General features: G+C 37.9%; 1 protein-coding gene across 1 annotated transcript in view; it reads right to left on the bottom strand.

The window, feature by feature from the left end:
• Positions 1-22,498, bottom strand: part of SNAP91 (synaptosome associated protein 91) — a 132,923-nt gene that overhangs the window by 75,060 nt on the left and 35,365 nt on the right. The window contains exons 3-8 of the mRNA XM_053664932.1: positions 14,233-14,375; positions 13,377-13,452; positions 12,379-12,481; positions 10,606-10,699; positions 8,858-8,969; positions 684-790 (exon numbers count right to left, since the gene is read on the bottom strand). Coding sequence (XP_053520907.1) covers positions 684-790; positions 8,858-8,969; positions 10,606-10,699; positions 12,379-12,481; positions 13,377-13,452; positions 14,233-14,375 — 635 coding nt within the window. The remainder of the gene's footprint in view (positions 1-683; positions 791-8,857; positions 8,970-10,605; positions 10,700-12,378; positions 12,482-13,376; positions 13,453-14,232; positions 14,376-22,498) is intronic.

The raw sequence follows: 22,498 nt of genomic DNA, 5'->3' as shown, positions 1-22,498 counted from the left end.
GCCTGGAACAAGTCGTTAGTTGACATGTAAAATCAAAACTCATCTTGCTCAAAAGGACCATGCTAACAATGTCCTAAGTTCCAGTATCAATACGAATCAATAATTGGATTTTATCAGAGAAAACACCAACTTACAGATAATCTCAGGAACATCCACTATACAATTACAAAGTTTTTTTGACTAAGTATAAAAATAAGTTCTTAAGAAACAATTTGTAAACTTTATAAAATTCATTATACTGTTTAATTTTTTCATTGTGTTCAAATCACTGACAAGGTAAGAAAAGTTCAGATTTTATGATTATCATATATACTCTAAGAACAATGGATGGACCTTTCTGAGGGTTTTGTTCTAGGGTTTAATAAAAAGGAAGCACTTTCTTACAATCAAAGATAGCCATTAGGTGAAATGGAAGAACAGACCACCTTGCAAAGCAGAAAATAAGCTCATATCCGGGAAAGCTTTATTTGAACATGGAATAACCATCCTATGGGGATAGAGGAGTGCCGAGTTCAGCTCTGAGTGAAAAGATGGGTGAGATGACTTCCAAGGTCACTTCCAACCTGAATGGTCTGAGACTCTGTGGCAGGGTGTCGGGCTAGATTATGGATGTTCTCATTTACTCCAGATACATGAGCTAATGTTTAAAAATTATATTCCCAACAAAGCTTAATATTACATACCTCTGCGACTTTGAGAAATTCAGATACTCGCGTCATTCTAGTTAAAAACCGTTTGTAAATTTCTAGAGCATCTTTACATTGTCCTTTCTTCATTTCAAAAAACTTTTCTAGAAGAGACAGACAAGCATTTTTAAAAAGAGTATTATATTCAGTTTTACTCTAAGCACATATTCACATTACTATTTAAAACTGAATTTAATGGCCCTGGTCAGGTAAGCTCAGTTGGTTAGACAGTCGTTCTGATATGCTAAGGTTTCGGGTTCAATCCTTGGTCAGAGCACATACAAGAACCAAGCAATGAATGCATAAATGCATAAATAAGTGGAATAACAAATCAATGTTTCTCTCTCTCTTTCTCTGTTTCTTCCTCTCCCCCCTTCTTCTAAAATAAAAAATAAATACGTTGAAATTAATGTTTGACTCAACAAGCTCACACTACAATCTGTAAGAGGTATTAATGCACCTGAACAAGGAGACCTGAGTACTTTTAAAAAGTATATGTCTCACATGAAACAATGTAAGTAATAATGAAAGCACAGTAAAAGTAGAAGAACATATGAATTATCGCAACAGGTTAGATTCATGACCCATATATTGCAGAATCCCAGTTTTCTGTTTTGGAAAACAGCATCAAATTCTTTGTGATAACAATCTCAAAAGTTATGACTACATTGAACAGCATCTTTACTTCCTTACCAGCTCATTATAAACCAATAATTTATATACCGCAAAGCAATAATCTATAAAATTCCCTGAATTAGAGAATTCTCTAAAACTTCTACACTCTATATAAGCTGAAACTGGCTATAAATACTTTCTTTCAAACAACATAATGTATTTTTTAGTTATAACAGTGAAGTTTTGTGAGAAACACTTGGTTTACCAAATTCTTCATGACTTTCTAGTCTATAATTGTATCCTCTTTCTCGACCTGTAGCTTTCTAGACAGAGAAACAGAGGATTGTGCAATTCTCTCCTGTACTCCCAGGACTAGACTTCCCAGTCATTAAGGCACTACGGCTCCATTACAACTGCAGTGTGAGAGTGTATTTTTCTCCACACTGTTTTGAAGAGAACTAGCACTTTATTGGTGTTCTGGCGAGCTGGTTATTCATCAATTCATTCAATCAATAATTCCTGACACTCCAGAAGGAGACGTGCAGGCTACCATCAAGAACAGCTCCTGGCAACGCTGGAGCGTAACCGATGGCTCAGTATCGTCACTATTTTATATCTGCACACGATTAAACACATCTATTTTATATTCTCTCAAAAGTATTTTTCATTTTCTCAAGATGGGTAATATATAATTACACGAAGAACTAATTATTAAGGGTAGCTACTCATTTCCTTTTGTTGACAATCTTTCCATAATTTGACTGTTAGCACAGACCACCCCGGCGGGGGATTCGAGGGAAGCAGAAGGATCAAGAAAATAAACACGTTCTGTTTTCTACTTGTTGAGATTTGAGAAGGAGGTGAGTTTCTTTTTAAATGGCCAAAGCTAAAGATATTTTCTTTATCCGCACCATCCTCTTTTTTTAATGCTATCGATAAAATTACGTGCTATAAGGAAATCTTTTTAAATTTAAAATAAGGATTTATTTTGGTAAAACATACTTTTCTTTTTTCCTTGTTAAACAATCATAACATAAACAATTTCTTTCAAATGTGTACATTTCTTTATTACAATCTGCTTATTTCTTTGTGTCAGATCTTCAGCAATAACACAAAATAGAAATCCAACTGAGTAATCACAATTTCCTTTTAAAACCAGTGCATCAATATTTTAAGAACATTTTCTCTCTCCCCTTTGGATGCTTTTTAAATTATATCTATCACGGTAGTTTAGTATTCAGCAACAAAAGAAATTCATTCGTTGTGGCTTTAGGTCATAATCTCATAATCATTTTTCTAACAGTGAAAATGACACCAAAAAGCAATATATACTGACACCTGTGAAATTGTGAGGTTCCTTTGTCCACGTAGAGACCAAGCAGGTCCCAGAGAAATCAACACTTTTAACAGAGGGTGTGTATCACCCAGAAATGAGCCTCTGCCGGCCTTTCATACTAAAGATAACATATGCTGATTTTTAGTATTTGAAATGACTGAATTTGACATTATTAACATGAATCTTTGTAAAGTACTGATAAATTTCCATCATGTCTGCCTTAACTTTCACAGAGTAAATCTCCTGGGAAAGGAGCCACGGGAAGAGGAATCTCATCCCTGAAAGGGAAACCAAGACTTTGCATGTGGCCACTACTAATGACCATCAGTCAGTAAGGGAAGCATCTTCTCACTTGAACATCAGAGTTTCGATATGGAGACAAAATGTTGGTGAAGGTTTGTGCCCCCAACATTAGATGTAGAGAATTGATTATGAAAACCTTGATTAAAACTGATATTATATTTATAAAATTAATAGTATTACCTAGTAAACAAAAAAAATACCTGTCTCAAAATACTTAGGATACTAAAAGTGTGCCTATATTCTAGAGTTACTTTTCCAAGAGCATTTGTCAATGCTGAATGAAGGCCACTCAAACCAGAATGGGGTCAGGCAAGAATACACACCTCCACCACTTAAGAAGAGTTAGGTCTTTTTATTTTTCCATTACCATTTAGTCCCCTTCTTTAAAATGAAAAGGTGTAACTCTTCTCCTTTTCTTCTCTTAATCTTAGTCAATAGACTATCTTTTTCAAATTAAATGAAAAAAAATGTGTACTGAATGGTTATTTTAATATAAAGAAGAAAGCATTCTTTTTACAATCTATCTGTAAATGCAACATAAAGAGAAGTAGAGCAGCATTTAAGTAGCTGTTCAAGACAACAACAGAGGAGGATCACGTGGGTTAATATGTTTAACTGGTAGGTGAATTGTAAAAGCAAGATAGCCCATGTTCTTGAATCCGGAGTGGGAATGAAACAGGGACACACTGTGAGAGAGTATGAAAAGAAATCAGCTGGGCATGGATCTGAGGAAGATGACCTCAAAGGTAGCTGAGGTTTTAGATTTGAAATGCTAATTACATATAAACTGGAAACAAGAAGATTAGCATGGGTAAATTTGAGAGCTTAGTTTTACATACTGCTGAGTTTTAGGTAAGAACACAGTATCTAAATTTAATGTCTACAAAAAGACATGCAAAACTAAAGCTCAGAATAAAGGTAAGAACTGACATAATAGATTTTGGACATATCATAATGGAGATAATAGGTTCTCTAATAAAGAACATGCACAGACAACAGAATGGGAGATGGCTAGAAAAGACTTTAGCACAAGCTCACATTTATGAGTGCTAAGGTAGAGTAAGATCAGCCACCAAAAGAGAATGGGAACTGCATATTACAGGCAGGAATCTCTCACCACTAAAGGCAACATGTCCAAAAGTCCTGTATTCAATGTTGGGCCTGTCTCACCCAGCCTCCATTCTGTTGTTTTCTAGATTCATGAGAAGCTAGGATTCTGGATGTAAATTTAGTTCTACAAATGAAACCTGTGGGAGGTCTAGAAGGTGAAACTGAGGTAGAGCCATAATTCCTGTGCCTTTTCCTCTGTTTCTCACATGCGACAAAATCCCAGAAGTCTGAGTTTATCTTTCAGCAGCACTGCACTGCCTACCACCCACTTTAGGGGTTTGAGGAGCCATTGTTAGGGTTGCAGCCACATGGTAAGACACCCTACTCCCTAGGCCACAGGGCTCTGTTCTCCAGCTTCCCAGGACTGCTAGGCAGCTGAGGTGGTAGCAGCAGCTTCTTGCTTTCAGCATACCTTTTAGTTGTGGCCTCGGTAGTAGCCTTCTAGTGTGTATGGTAGTCATCTCAGGAGGCCAAGCCTAGAGCCAGTTCTTGCAGGCTTCCAATTACAAAAGCACCTACTTTCGTGTATTAAATCCCCCTTTGTTTACAATGTGCAGGATGCTTTCTATTTCTTTAATAGTCGCAGTATTTAGTACCTGAAGTGGATGTAGGAATCAGACACTCGACAACGTAGATGGCAATCTGGGATTAGATATGCAACCTGATTGGATTTGATGTCTGTGATGGTCACCTGCAACTATTGGAACACAGAATTCTCATAGTCTGTGCTGTGCAGGAACAAAATAATTACATAAATGATCAACTACAGTTTTCTAAAACGAGCAGCCAGAATTAAGCTTATCAGACCAAATGGCTGCTGGGACTGAGCACTGCAATGGAAATCAGGCAAACAGAACAGTGGGGTGAGTGGCTACTCCTAATTCCCCCGAAAATCTTAAAAAGGAAAATGACAACACAGGTTTTTAAATTATTGGCTCTGGGCTCCCTTCACAGGATGGTACTTCAAGCTGGCCTAAAATAATCTTATCTCTTGCAGACACAGGGCTGCCATAGCTCAAAGTCAAAGGAGAGCCTAATCTTGTGAGTCGCTGAATTATAACATATGTGGTTAAATTTCCAGCCTCACCATGGTATCTTCTGTGAAAGTTAGGGCATGTATTGTGAAAGAAAATTGAAAAAAACTCATTTGGTTAACCCAGATTCAAACCAAAATGAGCAGTCCTTGCTGGAAAAAGCTTTTCCCTCTTACTCTGAAGAAGCTGGTCCTGCCTGGCTTGATGATCCTGTAACCCAGTTTTAATCAGGGAATGAAAATCTCATCCCCTATCCCTCTACCTCTTGCCCCTACCCTTCCTTTGCTAACTGCCTCAATTCCTAGAACGAGTTTAGCATTCAGCAATTCCAGCATACCAGAGAAAGGCAGCACAAAGTCTGACCAGGGGGGAAACACACATTCGAGAAGAAATGCAAAATTCTGGAAATTTATGTTGGCAGTAGGGTCGCCAGACAAATGCAGGCACTGAATTAAATTTAAATTATAAATAACAAAGAATGTTTAGCATAAGCATGTCCCAAATACTGCATCCTATTTATTAATACAGAGTCATATGTATTGATCTGGATACAAATGTAATGGGCATCTTATATTTTTTTCACCCGAATGTCAATCCTAACTGATAAAAATCTAGAGAGTTGGAATGAATTTTAAATGTTCTGAGCAGGAAAGAAGAAATATTACATTAGACTTTACAATGTAATTGAAAACATCGATTTGGGTGAGCATACCAAAACGCAGGGATTGAAGTGCCAGCCTGAGCTTCTGGGAGCTGCTCTAACTCAGTGGTTCTCAAACTGAAGTCCCCAGACCAGCAGCAACAGCGTTTCTGCTCCACACCTACTAGAAATGCAAATTCTCAGGCCCTTCCCCAGAACTGCTGAATTAGAACCTCCACGTTGGGTCTAGCAACTTGAATTTCAATAAGCCCCCAGGTATTCTTGAGGAAGGTCCTAGAACCACAGCCACAAGGCACTTTTTTTCTCGTCTTCTGCAAAGGGACTGTTATCAGAGTGACTGTGTTGGGCGGAAAAGAACATACCCAGACTTTTCAGGGAAACGGACTCTAGGCTGATGCTACTCCCTGGGGACACAAAATGTCACTGTATCTTCTGCCAATCTGAGTAGAGGCCCTATGAAGATTAGGTGATAAAAGAAAACTATATCCAGTGGATACATGAAACCGTCTGTGGTTATTTCCCCAGTTTCCTGAATATATAGTTGGGATAGAAACACTTTGAAACTAGCAAATTCCCCACACTGGTTCCCTAATTTCTGCAAAGGTACGGGGCTAGCGTTCCATCATATGCCCAGTTAACTTGCATATCAGGTTTGCACAAAAGGTGAAGGGATGGCAGAGAGTAACGGGTTGCCGTGAACTTAATCAGGTAATGACCACTACTTGTAGAGATCCAGATGTGTCCTCCCTTCCAGCGTAAAAATCCTGGCTCCCGACAGGCAGCTATCAAACTAGAAAATTCCTTTATCTCTATCCTAATAAACAGAGCCCATCAGAAGTGGTTTGCTTTCATCGGGCAGGATGCCAGTACATCCTCACTGTCTTATTTCAAGGGTATCAACCTCTCTGGAGGTCAAAATCCCCGGGGATATCACTTTGATGACATTAAGATGATTGTATCTAGTTGTATCTAGTGTGGAAGAATTTCAACTATGCTAAGTGCCTTGATAAGATACATGCATATCAAAGGGTGAGAGACAGAATCTATGAAAGTTCAGGGACCTGCTACATCAAAGAAGTTCCTGAAGGTCCAAAGGTCCCCTCCATGTGAAAGACAAATTGCTTCACCTTACATTCCCTTTAACAGAAATGCAGGCAAAGCCTGCCGAGCTTTTTTGGTTTGGGAGGTAATATACACAACATGTGTGTGCTGCTCTGAACAGAGTATCTGGCACGGTGTCAAACGTAAGTGGGGTCCAGGTGAAGGGCAGGATGTGCCACTGCTGCAAAGTGGAGCCACGTGGGCCGTTGCTCCTGCAGAGTTAAAGGCAGTCAAAGCATCTTCAGCAGACCCAAATGCCGCAGAACGCCTCTGGCACACTCCACTAGGAAAATAAAGTACATGTCTCTAGTGTTCTGGAGCTGAGCCATGTCTTCTTCAGACAGTAACTAATATCCTCTGGAAAAATTGCTCTTGGCTTGCTTCTAGAGACTTAGATTCTGACCACAGAATATCAAGTAATCAGGAGACTCAGTGTTATCTAATATACCAAACCATACAGTTGGACAAGTGCAAAATACTCCACCATCAAATGGAAGTGGTCTGTCAGAGATCAGTCTAGTCTGCAGCCGTACCACCCTGAACATGCCCGATATCGTCAGAGACCAGCCTCCAGTGGATCCTGAATACCCGTGTGGGTCATATGAAGACGGCCCACATCCCAGTGCGCCCCCTCCTCTGCACTGCCATTTCTCCTTCAGGTCGTGCCTGTGACTAGCTGACTGAGGGCAAATGGAACTGAAGCTTGGTTCAGAGATGGTTTCTCATGCTGGCACCAGTTGGAAGTGGTTTGCTGAATCATTATACCCCTACAAAGGGGTGACCTTGACAGTAGAAAGAAGTATTTTATTGTAGGTCAAGCTTTAATAATATATCTATCTGATTTTTCACTTGATGTCAAAGGAAATAAGATGAGACATACAGAAATGCAAAAAAATGTGTGCAGTGACTAACTGCTGCCCTATATGACAAAGGACATGGGAAAAATAAAATGAGAAGATCGGTGACAAGAGGTCTGGAGAAAAGGTAGAGTGGATCGACCTCTCAGAATCAGTAAAGAACAGAAGACTATTTTTATCTCATGCAAATGCAGTCCAAAGGCATCCACCATGAAAAGGTTCTCAGTAACCAGCGGGGGAAGAGGACTCCACAGGCTGAACTAAATGCCATTGCTAAGTGCCCCGTCTGCCAGAGATAAACAAGGAGCTTCTACCATGACACCCTAGTCCAAGGAGTACAGAAGCCCCCACACAGCAACAGGATAAGGATAAATTTCTAGGGTGGAGCACAGTGATCTCTCTATACCATAACAGACAGTTTATCCTGGACTCGGATTCATCATTTTTGCCTACATTGCTCTGCCAGTACCATCGTCTGTGGAATGACTCACCGTTATAGTATCTCACACAACACTGCCTCTATTTTTACCGCACATGATGCGAGACAACATACTCCACAGAATTCATCAATCTCAGCATGAATCCCATTGGTCCAGAAGTGGAAGGTATTGTATAATGATGGAACAGCTCGCAGAAGAATTCACTTCACACTTGCTCTACTCTAAGAATATAACTTAAGAAGTTAGGGATTCTAGTATATACTCTGAACCATTGACCTGGACCCACTGATCAATATATGGGTCCAGGAACCCAGGAGCTAGAGTGACCCCTCTCACTATTACACTGAATGAGGCGGGAGTGGCTTCTCATTTCCTGCACGTCTCCAGGGCTGGCATCAGGGGTAGATGTTAGCATAATGGAGCAGTAATTTATTGTTACGGGACTTATTCCAAGGGGTAAAGCTTAGAACCTCTTCCTTCAGTCATTCTGAAAGTCTTAAGCACCAAAATCCCTATATGAAATCCCTTCCTGCTTAAAACATTTAGAGTGCTTTCCATTTCCTATACTTAGCTTGACTGATGTGAGAATACATAGGGGAATGTGACCCAAATGAGTCATATACTCAAATTTTCATATATTAAGGCTGCAGTATTCAAATCTTTGCATTCTGATACACTCTTTATTCAAAGGCATCATGCAGTGGTTCTACATACCAAGTAGGTTAATGACTCCATCGTTGTAGCAAGCAAAAAGTTTGATAAGATCTTTGAAAAGAAGCATAAATGCAGCATTTATGACACCATTTGTTAGCTCATTTGGATGCACCTAGAAGGAGATGAAAAGGTAACGTGTTAAAATGTATCACCGAATGACAATTTTTCTCAGAGCACATTAAAAGTCTCAAATGATTAATAAGAAATTCACCCCTGTTTTACAAATGTTGTGTATTTCTTTTAGTAACCTAGCAATATCAAAAGATGGACTGCATTTTTCTTGCTTCAGTTTAAGTCAATGAAGTGATCCTATCAATTGTAAGACATACATACATTCTATTTGACCAGTAATCCATAGATCAAGCAAATCCACCTTTTGAACATTTTGTCTTTTGTTGCTTTTACTCCGTTGTATTACCTTCTTCCACTTCCCCTATTTAATGTTCTTTGTGGAAGGGTTTGGGCTCCAGGGGCCTGCAGTAACTCAGTGAGGAAGCATAGGATGATGGGTAATAGATACTTGCCGGTTACCCCTGAAACAATTCTTTAGACTCATGACATTCACCCGCCCACCCAATACTCTAGTAATCAACACAAAGAAGAATAATTTCTCCTCATCTCCCAATCCTTGTTCATGTCTTCTTAAGCTCTGTTTCTTTTTCCCTTTAAGACTTTTCTCCTTTAAGACAATACCATAATTGAGGGCAAGAAAAGCAAAGAAAAACAAATGCACAGAAAAAAAGTTAAAAGAAGCAATTCCACAAATATCTAGTCAAGTCCTTGCCACAAAATCTGTCAAAAAAACAAGCTACACTGCTGCTTTTACTGAAATGTCACTGAAGTTGGGTGTCGTGACTAGGATTCAATTGTAAAGTAAACTGTATAATTATAACAGAAATTTTATGTTATTAATATTTGAGAAAGACTGTTTTAAACAACTACCAAAAGAGGCGAAAGCTAACAATGTGAGTTAACAATCTCCTACATGTCAGAATATTTTATTTTAATGAACCAAATATAGTTACTTAATTAAAACTTTTTACTTTGAAATAACTATAAATCCCTATGCAGTTATAAAAATAGAGAGAGACTTAAAGGTACCATTTGCCCTGTTTCTCCCGATGGTTTTATCATGAAACTATAGTATAACATCACAGCGAGAATGTGGATTTTGATATAATCCACCAATCTCATTACCTGATTGTACTTGGGTTCACTTATGTGTGCCTGTTTAGTTCTACATAATCTTGTCACATGTGTAGGTTAGTGTATTCACCACCACAGCCAAGGCACAGGTATGGTTTTGAGAGACCAGTCACACTGGTATTGTCAGGAAGAAGGACCATGATGAAACATAAACACTTCTCTTTGGTGAACGGTGTCATTTGAGCATCTGTATAACATGGCTTCTAACTGCAGTCTGAGTTACTGAGCTGCCTACAGGGACATTTTGCAGCTACAACCTGTCAAAGAAAACAGGAAACCACCATCCTGCTCCAAACCTGGGGTTTCAAGAATGTATCACACACATTTTTCCATGACTTAAGTAACTACCTGGTAAACCGCTTGGATAATCTGGGCAATCATCTCTACTGTGCTAACAGCTTCGACTAAGAGTTTATCTAATTATCCTGAATGAGGGAGATCCAAATCTGCTTTCTGAGGACACCCCAGCTCTACCTGTAGCCCACCATTAAGTAAAAGGCAATACTAATTGTGTAAGAAACATGTGCTAGTGAGATACGTACATCAAATTCAAGCAGTGCATCAATTTGTCCCTGCAGTATTGGCATGCTCTTTAGTAGCTTTTCAGGAGCCATTGTCCTCATGACACCATCAGCCCTACAATTTTTTTAAAAAGAAAAAGGTAAAACCTCCTTGTGCATGGAAAAATTCAAGACCACATGCATTGTTCTTAGCCATTTTCCCCTTATTTCCTTGTTGACCCTGTGGGTGATTTTGACACCTGAAGAGGCTGTACTTGTCCCCCTTCTCTGTACTACTTCCTCTGACCCATTCTTATTCTTTAACCACATAGGCAACACTTTCTTTCTGTACCTCTCACAGGCAGAAAGCACTGTGGTCAGGATAAAAGAGGTCAACTGAATTTCTAAATGAATTCTTTTAAATCTGTAACAGAGATAATAGTGTTAAAAATCTAAGTGTCCTAAATGCTAGTTTTTTTTTTTGTTTCCAAGAAAGAGAAAACATGTCTTGGAAATCTTTGAAGGTCTGGAGTACAGACGTTATCACCATCAGTGAAGAAAAATGCACGATGATGTGCATAGTTTGGCCAAAAGGAGATAAGGGTTTAGCTGGAGAGGACGCAAGTGGAAGTTAGTGCCAGAGGGTGTGTCAGAGGGGGCACTGCACCTTGTGGCCACTCCCAGGCCTCTTAGGGCGCCCCTGCATCCTGTGCTGGTCAGGCAGTGACAATACTGAAACAGGTGAGGAAAAGGCCCAGGAAATGAAAACAGGCTGGTGATGGCAATTTTCAAGGTCCTTCCCATGTCAATGGTAGGAAAAGCAACCCAAAGAGTCTTTATGTGTCTGTGAAGGGGTGCAGAAGTTCCTAAGGAGGCTGTGGGCCTATGCTGGAGAGGCCACAGTGCACTGGGGGACATCGACAGTCACTGCCCAGGGACATGTAAGAAGTCAGAGGAAGGTGCATGAACTAGACCCATCTCTAATAAGAAAAGGACGAAGCAGGAATCTTAATTTTTTTAATGTTCACATCCACAACAAATTAATTTATTTTGAATAGATAAGTTTATACTAGTCATTACCATGATAAAAAAGTTCAAAGCTAAGGTTAGGTAAGCTATTAGAAAAACAGAGTTATAACTTTTTGTGTGGATTACAGAGACTAAAACATTAAATCTTCTACAATAATTTGTCATTCTTTCCAGTTAGGAACAAACACAAATTTGCACACACTTTTGGCTGAACACTTCTGATTAAAGTCAAACATCTATTTGGAGGGAAATAAATGTTAATGAAGAATTAAAATGTGTCTCTGCTTCAATGAGGTTTCCTTAATCAATGGCTAGTATTAATAATTAGTTCATTATGGTATGTGTCTGTTATACTAAGCTGCTGTTACCTCCCAGAAATGGATCTCCACCATGCACACAGTTCAGTTTAACCTCAATCAAAACACATCGGAATAATTATTGTCAACTACAGCCACTGTTTTTCTAAAATAACTTTGTTTAAATTTTCTCCGTTCAAAATTAAAGATATGTGTGTTTAAGAATTTGAATTGGTTTTAACAAATAAGAATGTCATATCATTTCAAATTGAACTATCATGTCAGATTTTATGCATGACAATATAAAGTGATGCATGTTACAACCTCAAGGCTAAATTCAATAGTATTATTCACCGAATTTCTTTTTCAGGCAGTTGTAAAGTGGCCCTTGATAATCAAAATCAGTTGGCATTTAAGTTTAATTAAAATAATTCAAGTACGCCTCACAGTCTTATTCTGCTCAAATAAATAGGAGAAAGAAGAAACATACCCCTTTTTCACTCTGGCAAAATCGAATGCCATCTGTCTATAAGAGAAAGCCTTTTCATTCAGGTATCTACTGTAGCGCCTTATGAAGGTAGACATATCATAACCTGGGGGAAGGAGAAGAGGAAATAAAACTGAATAGTAAAATACCTTCAACTGTGCTTTGCTTAGTACCAATCTTTTTAACTCCCCAAATGTAAATGATTCTAGGATGAGGTCAATTAAGTGTGTCCGATGGGCTTCATTTAATCCTACCACAGGCAAAGATAATCTTGGCATGAGACATTCCAAGACTATTTACTTCAGTTATGTTCAGCTGTTTATACTAGTTTTTAAATATCTTATCCTTGTCCGGAATGTCTGTTCTGATTTCCCACTGCATTTTTGTTCCCTGTTCCAGGTAACAGCCTGTTTTAGACTCAGTGTGTGTTGCTCTCCGAGAACTCTCCACGTCACTGCTGAGCTTGCCTTCTATATAACAGCAACCAGTCAATATGATGAACGAACAGATGATTGCAGTTTGAATTCTATTACTTTATAAAGAACATTTCTTTTAGGACTGTTATCTGTTGTTTTTTTGTAAATTGGGAAAGCACCTTTCATTTCACGGCTTCCTGCACAATTACAGACAAACAACTGTGGGTCTGTCATACCCACTGTTACTTTTTAAGGTAAACACTAAAAAGACAAAAATAAAATCGACATATAGTTTACACACTGAGTTATCTAACCATAAGATATTTAAAAACTAATCTAAACTACCTATATACTTTTTAATAGTTTCTTAGACACCTAGCAGAACTATCAGTTTTAATTTTCTTTTTTTAAAATTTTATTTAGTTATTTTTCAAGTACATTTTTTTGTCTATTTCTCCCATCCCAGCCCCCCCGCCCTGTGCTCTCTACTTTTCTATTAATAATAGCCTTACACTAAAAAACCAAAAAAAAGGTCCACATCAAAAATATAGCAAAAAAAAAAGGATAACACATAAATATTCTCACCATGGGATCCACTTTTGTCCAAAAAATTGCTGAGATTAAATAATGTATTTCTAGAGGCCAAATACTGAATAAATCTCTAAAAAACAAAAGTTAGAATTAAACACCAATAACTGTCAAATCAGTCTTTTAAATAATTTCTGATAGTAAAAAGAATTTTTATTTTTAAAAATCTCACTTTTTTCTTTTACTCAGTTATAAAGCTTCCTAAGATTCCTGACTTACTCCGGGGTGTGGGGAGGGAAGACTGAATCCCACGAGCTGAGTTGGAATTAAATTGTATGACCTTTCATTACTGTATATAATAGAAACACTGCAATTTAACAGGATTTATAGATATTCTACACAAAGTGAGCAATTTTTATTTTATTAATATTTTCAAAAATTAAACATTTTTAGGAAAGCAATTTTCACTTAAAGGCACAAAGGAATATTTCCTATAAGAAAAATAATCTTATTGTTTCTTTTTTCTAACATTTTTCCCCGCTAATATATTTATATGTTATATACAGGGTGGGGCAAAAGTAGGTTTACAGTTGTTCACAGGGAAAATAATACGGTAACTCATAGGTAACAATATAAGAATAAACTGTGTTTCACATACAGCTGTAAACTGACTTTTGTCCCACACAGTACACTTAGGTACCAGTAACATTTAATACTTAAAATATCTCTACTAATGTCTAACAACATCAATTTTTTTAAAATAGCTAAAAAGATTAAAATTGTACTCTAGATGAATCTGAACCATAGATTTTTCTCAAAATTAGTGAAAGATCAAAGGGCCTTAAGTCTTCATCATATTTTTCCATACAAGCCTCACTCCCCCTCCAAAAATAGAAAAGTTCACTTAGTTTACCTCATTGCCATGCACCATAAGATGATGTGTTGTGACTAAAGCTTTAAATACAACCACCCAGCTGCTGTTCGTGGCCCGCTCAAAGAGCGTGTCGGCCATCTGAGGGATATTAACATTGGTCTCATTGGTAGCCTGGATCAGATCTATGAAAATAGAAGATATCAATCAATGATATTAATCATTATACACAAAGGTTCACTGCAAATGTTAAACATGTAAACATGTTTACTAAAATGAGTCCACAATTACTTGGACAAAAGTTAACAAAAATTTAAAAAATCGAACTGTAGTATTTTCACACATATATTTATAGAAGCATGTATTTATTAGCAAATGCATGTTTTTTCTTGAGCATATTTTTTTCTATTGAATTTTCTTCTATCCCCTCTTCTGAATTTTATCTGTTTTCTGTTACCAATATCGGTTTCAGATTCAGGAAAGCTAAGCCTCATATTAATCATCTCTATTTCATCCTTCCAAGCATAGTTGTTTCAGACACGAGGACACTTACTCTATGCACCATTTGAAGTCAATAGCATAAATATTTTTTAAAACACTATAGCTAAAAGCACACTTCAGTTGGATTTTAATTTTGATGGATGCGAATAAATACATTTGTCACTCAAGCGTCAGAAAGAGAGCCAACAGTGAAAGAATTCCACAATGCCCATCTAAGCATTCACAGAACATCATGCACACGTTAAATTACTATAATTTCACTTGCGTTTCTAAGAGAGTAAAATTTTGTAGCACATTCACTATCCACACCTACGTATTATCAGTATGATTCTAGGTCTGTCTCAGGAAAAAACTATTTATACAGGGGCAACGAGGGTCTGCCCAGCATTCAGAAAATGTGGTGAATGTTGTCAGAAAGTTAGCAGAGGCAGCCAAAGATCTATGAGCTCACAGAACCCAAGCGGCACTGGGGCACTGCCATCTGGAGAGGAAACGAGGTGGACTTCTTTTTCAGGCCACACCTGCCACGCAGAGATCCGTGTGTGATATCCAGTTCCTGGGAAACCCATGCAACAACCCAGAGACAAACCATGCTTTTCTTTACTCGGAATCCACACTCAGTAATCACTAAGCCATATATGTTATTCATTTGTCTTGAATAACATATATGGCTTAGTTTTGGCTTAAAAACAGACCAGGCTTATTTTTTACTTTATTTTAAATTTCAGTCATCATCCCTTCCTCTTAACACACTTCCTTCAATATTTCTCTTTATTGGAATTCTATTCATCCTTCAAGAAACTTTCCCTAATCCCTTTTAAATGCATCCCCATGTGACCTCCCTGTTTTAAAACTTGAGGCATTTTGTTTTTGCTGGGTGTTCAGAGCAGATGTGTACCTGCCCTAAGTTCCTGCCATACCAAAGCTCCTTAAAGACAGAAACAGTCAGACCAGGGTCTGTTTCCCGAGAAGCACTTCACGGAGCACAGTGCACAATAAACATCTGTTGAGTAAAACGTATGAAAATTATTCTTTTGCCCAAAATATAAACAGTCCTTTGAAAAACAAAACTCACTAGGCTATAAACCTTTTTTCTGAGACAATATCGAGGGACAAATTTATACTTGAAATTCTGTCCCGGTCGTGAATTCTTCTATTCATTTATTTACTGAACTGGTCTCTGCGAACAGAGAAATGCCTTGCTGGGCAGAGGAGACAAATACATGTTCGGATAACAGAGAAATCCCTCCAAAAGATGAGTAAGGAGAAGCAACAGAATAGAGCAGAAAGAGCCCTGGTCCAGAGCTCAGCTCCTGCTTAGATGTGTGACCCTGGGCAAATTAATATCCCTTCAACTCAGGCCCTCATCTTGTAAAGAGGGTAATAATCACGACTTTTCAGGTCTATTATAAGAAGTGCAAGTGGTCTAAACAAAGTAGGAACCCAAAATAAATGTCTGTAAATACAGTTACACATCTATGGCATTATAAGAATACGGTGAGGTGTTAGGGCAGATGCCACGAGAAGGACCCTAAAGTCAGCTACGACATGTGAGAGGACTGAGAGGTACTTTTTCAGCAAATATGCAAAGTGTGGAGCCATGTGAGGTGGTGTGTCCTTCAACACCTGTGGTGGCCTAAGGGCCAGCTGTGGGCAAGTGGTGGGGAGAAACGTAAGTAAGGAGCTGAGAAAGGGTCAGTGAGGGGTCTCACACATGACACCAAAGCGTCTGGACTTCACCCTATGGACTAAGGGGAACCCCTGAAGAAGAGCCAATAAAATTTCACTTTTACGATCACGTTATTCAATCCCATTAAAGTCAATCGCATTATTCAGCAACTGCTAAATACTAACTGCAAGGTAGGCGGAAGCATAGGGCGAGGAGCAATCAGCTCTGCCTGGAGATACGAGAAGACATAGAAGTAGCAAGTGAGAAGGCCCAGCTGAGAGTCGGAGATGAGCTGAACACAAACTAAACCAAAGGCAGTGGAAAAAGGGGAGACAGTGAGTGGGGCAGAAGGATGTGTATGAGGTACAACCGACAGGACTGGGAGGTGAGGAAAAGGGTATGAAGAGGTGAAGGGAAAAGGAATCTTGAACAAGTCGAAGTTTCTGGTCTGGGGTCCATTAAATACTTTTTGCTGGAATGGACAGAGTTGTTTTCAAAGGAGGAACCAACTATTTTGGACACAATCCATTTGAAAGAGCTGTTGGAGATCTAATTTGAGGTGTCTGATAGGAACTTAGAGGCTTGCCCTAAAGCTCAGAGGACACATATGGCCTAGATATAAATTTGGGAGTCATCTGCAGTGAAATAAGAGCTGGAATCTTGAAAGTAGAAGAGGTAACCCAAATACCATACAAAGAACCATAAAAATTATATTATACATAAGAAAAATAAGAACCAAAGCTAAGAAAGACCAATGTGTACGAGGTAGTAGGAGGAGTTGGGGTGGGGGGGTCAAGCAAAAAGGACAAAAGACTCATGGCCGTGGACAACAGTGTGGCGACTGTAGGGAGGAGCTATACGGGGGTTAAATGGTAGTGGGAAAAATACAGTAAAGATTAAATAAATAAATAAAATATTAAAAAAGAGATGACTACAGAAAAGGAAGTGAAAGAACAATCAAAATGGTAAAGAGAAACCCAAGAAAGTAAAATTATGGAAGCCAATTAAGAAAAGGGACTATATTAAACTAAAAAACCATCAACAAAACAAACACATTTGATAAAGGGTTAATATTCAAAATGTATAAACAACCCATACAACTCAACACCAAAAAACAAACAATCCCATTAAAAAATGGGCAGAGAACCTGAATAGACACCACTTCAAAGAGAACGTACAGATGGCCGACAGGCACATGCAAAGATGCTCACAATCACTAATCATCAGGTATACTAATTAAAACCACCTCATACCTCACACCTGTCACAACAGCTATCACCAATAAATCAATAATAAGTGCTGGTGATAAGGTAGAGAAAAGGGAACCTTCATTCACTGTTGGTGGGGATGCAGATTGGTGCAACCACTGCGGAAAGCAGTGTGGAGATACATCAAGAAATTTAAAGATGGATCTGCCTTATGGCCCAGTGATTCCACTTCTGGGAATATATCCAAAGAGACCAAAGACACTAATTTGAAAGGATATATGCACCACTATGTTCATTGCAGCATTATTTACAATAGCCAAGATAAAAAAGCAACTTAAGTATCAATCAAAAGACAAGTAGATAAAAAAGCAATGATACATATATACCATGGAATATTGCTTGGCCATAAAAAAGTACGAATTCTTAGCATGTCCAAAGGTATGGATGGACCTGGAGGGCATTATTCTAAGTGAAGTAAACCAGACAGAAAAAGGCAAATACCTATAATCTCACTTACATGTGGAATCTAAACAGCAAAATAAACAAACAAACAAAATAGAAACAGACTAACAGACACATAGAACAATCTGGTTGCCAGTGGGGAGGCAGTGTGGAAGGCTGGGAGAAAAAGTGAAGGGATTAAGAAGTACACATTAGTAGTCTTGAAATAGCCATAGGGATATAAAGTACAGAATAGAGAATATGGCCAATAATATCATAATAACTATGTATGGTACCAGGTGGGTGCTTGAAATATTGGGGGGACCACTTGGTAAAGTATATGATTGTTCACTCACTATGCTGTATACTTGAAAATAATACAAATAACATTGAATGTAACCTACAACTGAAAAATAAAATTATAAGAAACTAAAGTGTTTGACAAAGAAGAAAGGGTGGGGAGGGAGGAGGGAGGGAGGGAAGGAGGGAGGAAAGAAGGAAGGAAGGAATCAAGAAGAAAGGAAGGAAGGAAGGAAGGAAGGAAGGAAGGAAGGAAGGAAGGAAGGAAGGAAGGAAGGAAGGAAGGAAGGAAGGAAGGAATCAAGAAATCAAGAAAAGAAAAGGGAAGGGGAGGGTGGGGCTTCAGAAATTGAAGAAGCCATGGGGAATCACCAGTGTCAAATACCACAGAAAGCCTTAGCAAGCTAATCTATAAGAAGAGAACGTAGAACCAGGGAAATGCTACCAAATCCTAAAGTACTTACTGTGACCCTTTATAAAGAGCATTTGCCCACCCTGTTCTGTCACTAGACGGGAAGTCTGCATAGAGCACTTCTGATGCATAAGAAAGATCAATTAATGGCTGTCTCAAAGAGAAGCAGAATTGTGAGCCAAACTAACCACTTTTCTTCATAGACCACTGTTTTTACTTGAAAGAATGATAGACTTGAAACCAACGGTGATTCAGACTTGATATTCAGATGTTATTTTCTCAAAAATAAACTGAACCTGTCACTTCAAAAAAAAAAAAAAAAGAATGACAGTACTGATTGCCAATGGTAAAATTTAATCTTTTAGGTAAAACTTAGAATATTAGAAAACTCCCAGCATGCTAAGCTTAACAGTTTTCCAGTTATTTAAGGCTTTTCTGAAATGATCATTGGTGACATTAGTGAGTATCATTTGTTGACATTATGTAATACAATGTGTCAACATTTTGGAAGATGTGAACAACTTGGTGATTCAACATTTTCCCAAGGACTAGTATGGAATGTTACAAAATAATGCATTCAATTCATTCAAAGTACAGATAGACCAATGGATTTTCATGTAACAGTATAAAAGTTCACTGACATGGTTTCAGATTCAATGTGGCAATTTAAATTTAAAAAACTATCAGAGAGGTACAGCATCAACAAAGAATATCCAGAATTTATTGAAAAGCCTATTAAAAATGGTTCTCCCTTTTCTGCCCTGGCTGGTGAGGCTACAGCAGTTGGAGAGTGTCTTCTGGTAAACAAAAGGTTTTGGGTTCAATTGCGGTCAGGACACATCCCTAGGTTGCGGATTTGATCCCTGGTCCTGGCAGTTATGGGAGGCAACCTATCAATGCTTCTCTCTTGCATGGATGTTTCTCTCTCTCCCTTCCTCTTTCCCTGACTCTTTCTCTAAAAGCAATGAAAAAATGTCCTTGGTTGAGGATAAAAAATAAAAATAAAATTAAAATGGTTCTGCCTTTCTAACTGAGTATCTGTGTGAGGCTAGATTTTCCTCACCTATTTCAACTAAAACAACATATCCCAACAGACCGGCCACAGACACAATACGAGCAACCATCTTCTACTGCGCAGGAAATTAAAGAGATGTGCAAAGACATGAAGCCACACCGCTGTTCTCACCCAATTTTTTGTTTTGGAAAAGAATGATTTTCCCTAAAAGTATTGTGTTAACATGTTGATTAGTTTATGATTGTTATTTTAAACTGAAAAAATATTTTAAAGCTTTCTCAGTTTTGGTTTCTAATACAGTAATTATCTAAAGACAATGCACACAAACAAAAGCTCTTTGAATTCCTCAATAATTTAAGAGTACAAAAAAAGTCTTAAGACCAAACAGTTTGGAAGCTGCTAGTCTTTGTATATGCCTGAAAATAGAATTGCTAGGTTGTATGGTATGCATGTATTTCATTTTACAAAATGGTTTTACATAGAGATGGCACTGATTTAAGTTCTCTTCTGCAGTTTATGTGAGTTTCTACTGCTTTACTTCCTCACCAAATAAAAGGTTTCCATTTTTTAAAAAATTCAGGTAATTAAGCAAAAAAGACATAGACATACACATGCAGGAAAAATATTCTTGAAAACTGTGAGAATCTAAATGCTAAATATTTCTGTCTTATTTGAAATCCTTGGAATTCAAAGTCTTAGTTGAACTTGGGGAGACAGTATGGTATCTTTTTGGTAGTTTTAAAATAGCTTTACTGAAGTATAATTGGCATACAATTTACTGAAGTATAATTGGCATACAAGAAAATGCACATATTGAAGTATATCATTTAGTAAGTTTTGACAAACATACATATCCATAAAACTATCAGCAAAACCTAGATAATGAACATACTCATCACCTCCAAAGGTTACCTCAAGTCTTTTTATAACTCCTCTTCCAACCTCTCCTCATTTTCCTTCCCTGTTCTCCCTTAGCAATCATTCATTTGCTGTCAGCCACTACACTTTAGTTTGTGCTTTCTAAATTTTCTATTAAGAGAATCATACTTGGGGGGATGGGACAAGTCAGGCTTCTTTCACTCAGCCTAATTATTTTGAGACTCATTGCTCCACGTATCAATAGTTCATCCCTTTTTATGGATGACGTGTTCTTGTTACATGGGCATATCAAAACTTTTGTCCATTCACCTACTGATGGACATGTAGGGAGACTCCAGTTTTTGCTTAGTGCATGTGAAACTACTATGAACATTTGTGTGCAAGTGTTTGTATGAACAGAGGCTTTCATTTTCCCTTAGGTAATTGCCTAGGAGGGGAATTTTTAAGTTATGTGAGAGTAAATATTTAAGAAACTGCCCAACTGCTTCCAAAAGGGTTGCTACCATGTTACATCCCACCAGCAGGGTGCGAGCGGTGCGGTTTCTGCAGTTTTCTTTTGGCCACGCTAACGGGTGTGATATGGCATTTCCTGGTGGTTTCTCTATGTGCATCCCTGATAACTATCAATATTAGACATTTTTGCATGTATTTTTAATTAATTTATTCATCATGGTATACATTCTTTGCTCATTTTTATTGGATTGTTTCTTATCATTTAGTTGTTCTGGACCAAGTCTTCAATCACATATATGATTTGTAAATATTTTCTCCAAGTCTCTGACTTCCCTTTTCATTCTCAACAGTGTCTTTCAAAGAACAGTAGTTTTTAATTATAAAGTCCTATTTATCAAGTTTTTCTTGTATGGATTATGATTTTGGTATTATCTAAGAAATCTTTGCTTAAGTCAAGTCACAAAGATTTCCCCCCTATGCTTCTTCTAGAAGTCTTATAATTTTATGGTTGTAAAGTCAGGTCTATAATATATTGTTAGTTTTTATAAATGGCATGAGGTATAAGTATATGGCACTTCTATTTTTGTATTTGGATATAAAATTTTTCTAGCATCATTGGTTGAAAAACCTATTCTTTTCCCCACTGAAGAACCTTTGAACCTTTGTCAAAAATTAATTGGCCACATATCTTTGGGCCTATTTCAGGACTCTCTCCTTTTGGATTGATCTATTTGTCTATCTTTACCCCAAAACCATGGCATATTAATGGAAATTTAATAATTCTTGAAATCAGGCAGGGTTAGCTCTCTGACTTTGTTTCTTTCAAAGTTGTTTTGGCACTTTTAGATTTTCATATGAGTTTCAAACTGAATTAATCAACTTTAGCAAAAAAACGTGTGTTGGGCTTTTGATTTGGATTATGTTGAACTGTACAGATCAATTTGGGGTGAACTGGCCTCTTAACAACATCGAGTCTTCCAATCCATGGACATGGTCTGTCTCTCCATTTATTTACATCTGCTTTAATTTCTCTTGGTAATGTTTTACAGTTTTTAGCATATTTTAGTAGATTTTGCTGATAGTTTTATGGGTGCGTTATGTTTGTCAAAACTTACCAAATAATGTACTTTATATACATGCAACCTTAAGTCTGTCAATTATATTTCAATAAAGCCACTTTACTATGTCAGTCTTAAGCATGTTTAGGAAGAGAGAGAGAGATCGGTTATCAGCTGCCCCCTGTACAGGCTGCCACCAGCTGTTGAACCCACAACCTAGGTATGTGTCCTGACCAGGGATGGAAACTGCTACCTCTTGGTGCTGGGGACAAGGCTACAACCGTCAAAGCCACCCAGCCAGGGCAAAATATTCCATATTTTTGATGGTCATGAATGGTATTATTTTCATTTTAATCTCTCCTGTTTCACTAC

This window comes from Artibeus jamaicensis, unplaced genomic scaffold (assembly GCF_021234435.1).
Source record: "Artibeus jamaicensis isolate MK-2021 breed Jamaican fruit bat unplaced genomic scaffold, CSHL_Jam_final contig_387, whole genome shotgun sequence".
Lineage (NCBI taxonomy): Eukaryota > Metazoa > Chordata > Mammalia > Chiroptera > Phyllostomidae > Artibeus > Artibeus jamaicensis.
This window is presented reverse-complemented; position numbering and strand designations above follow the sequence as displayed.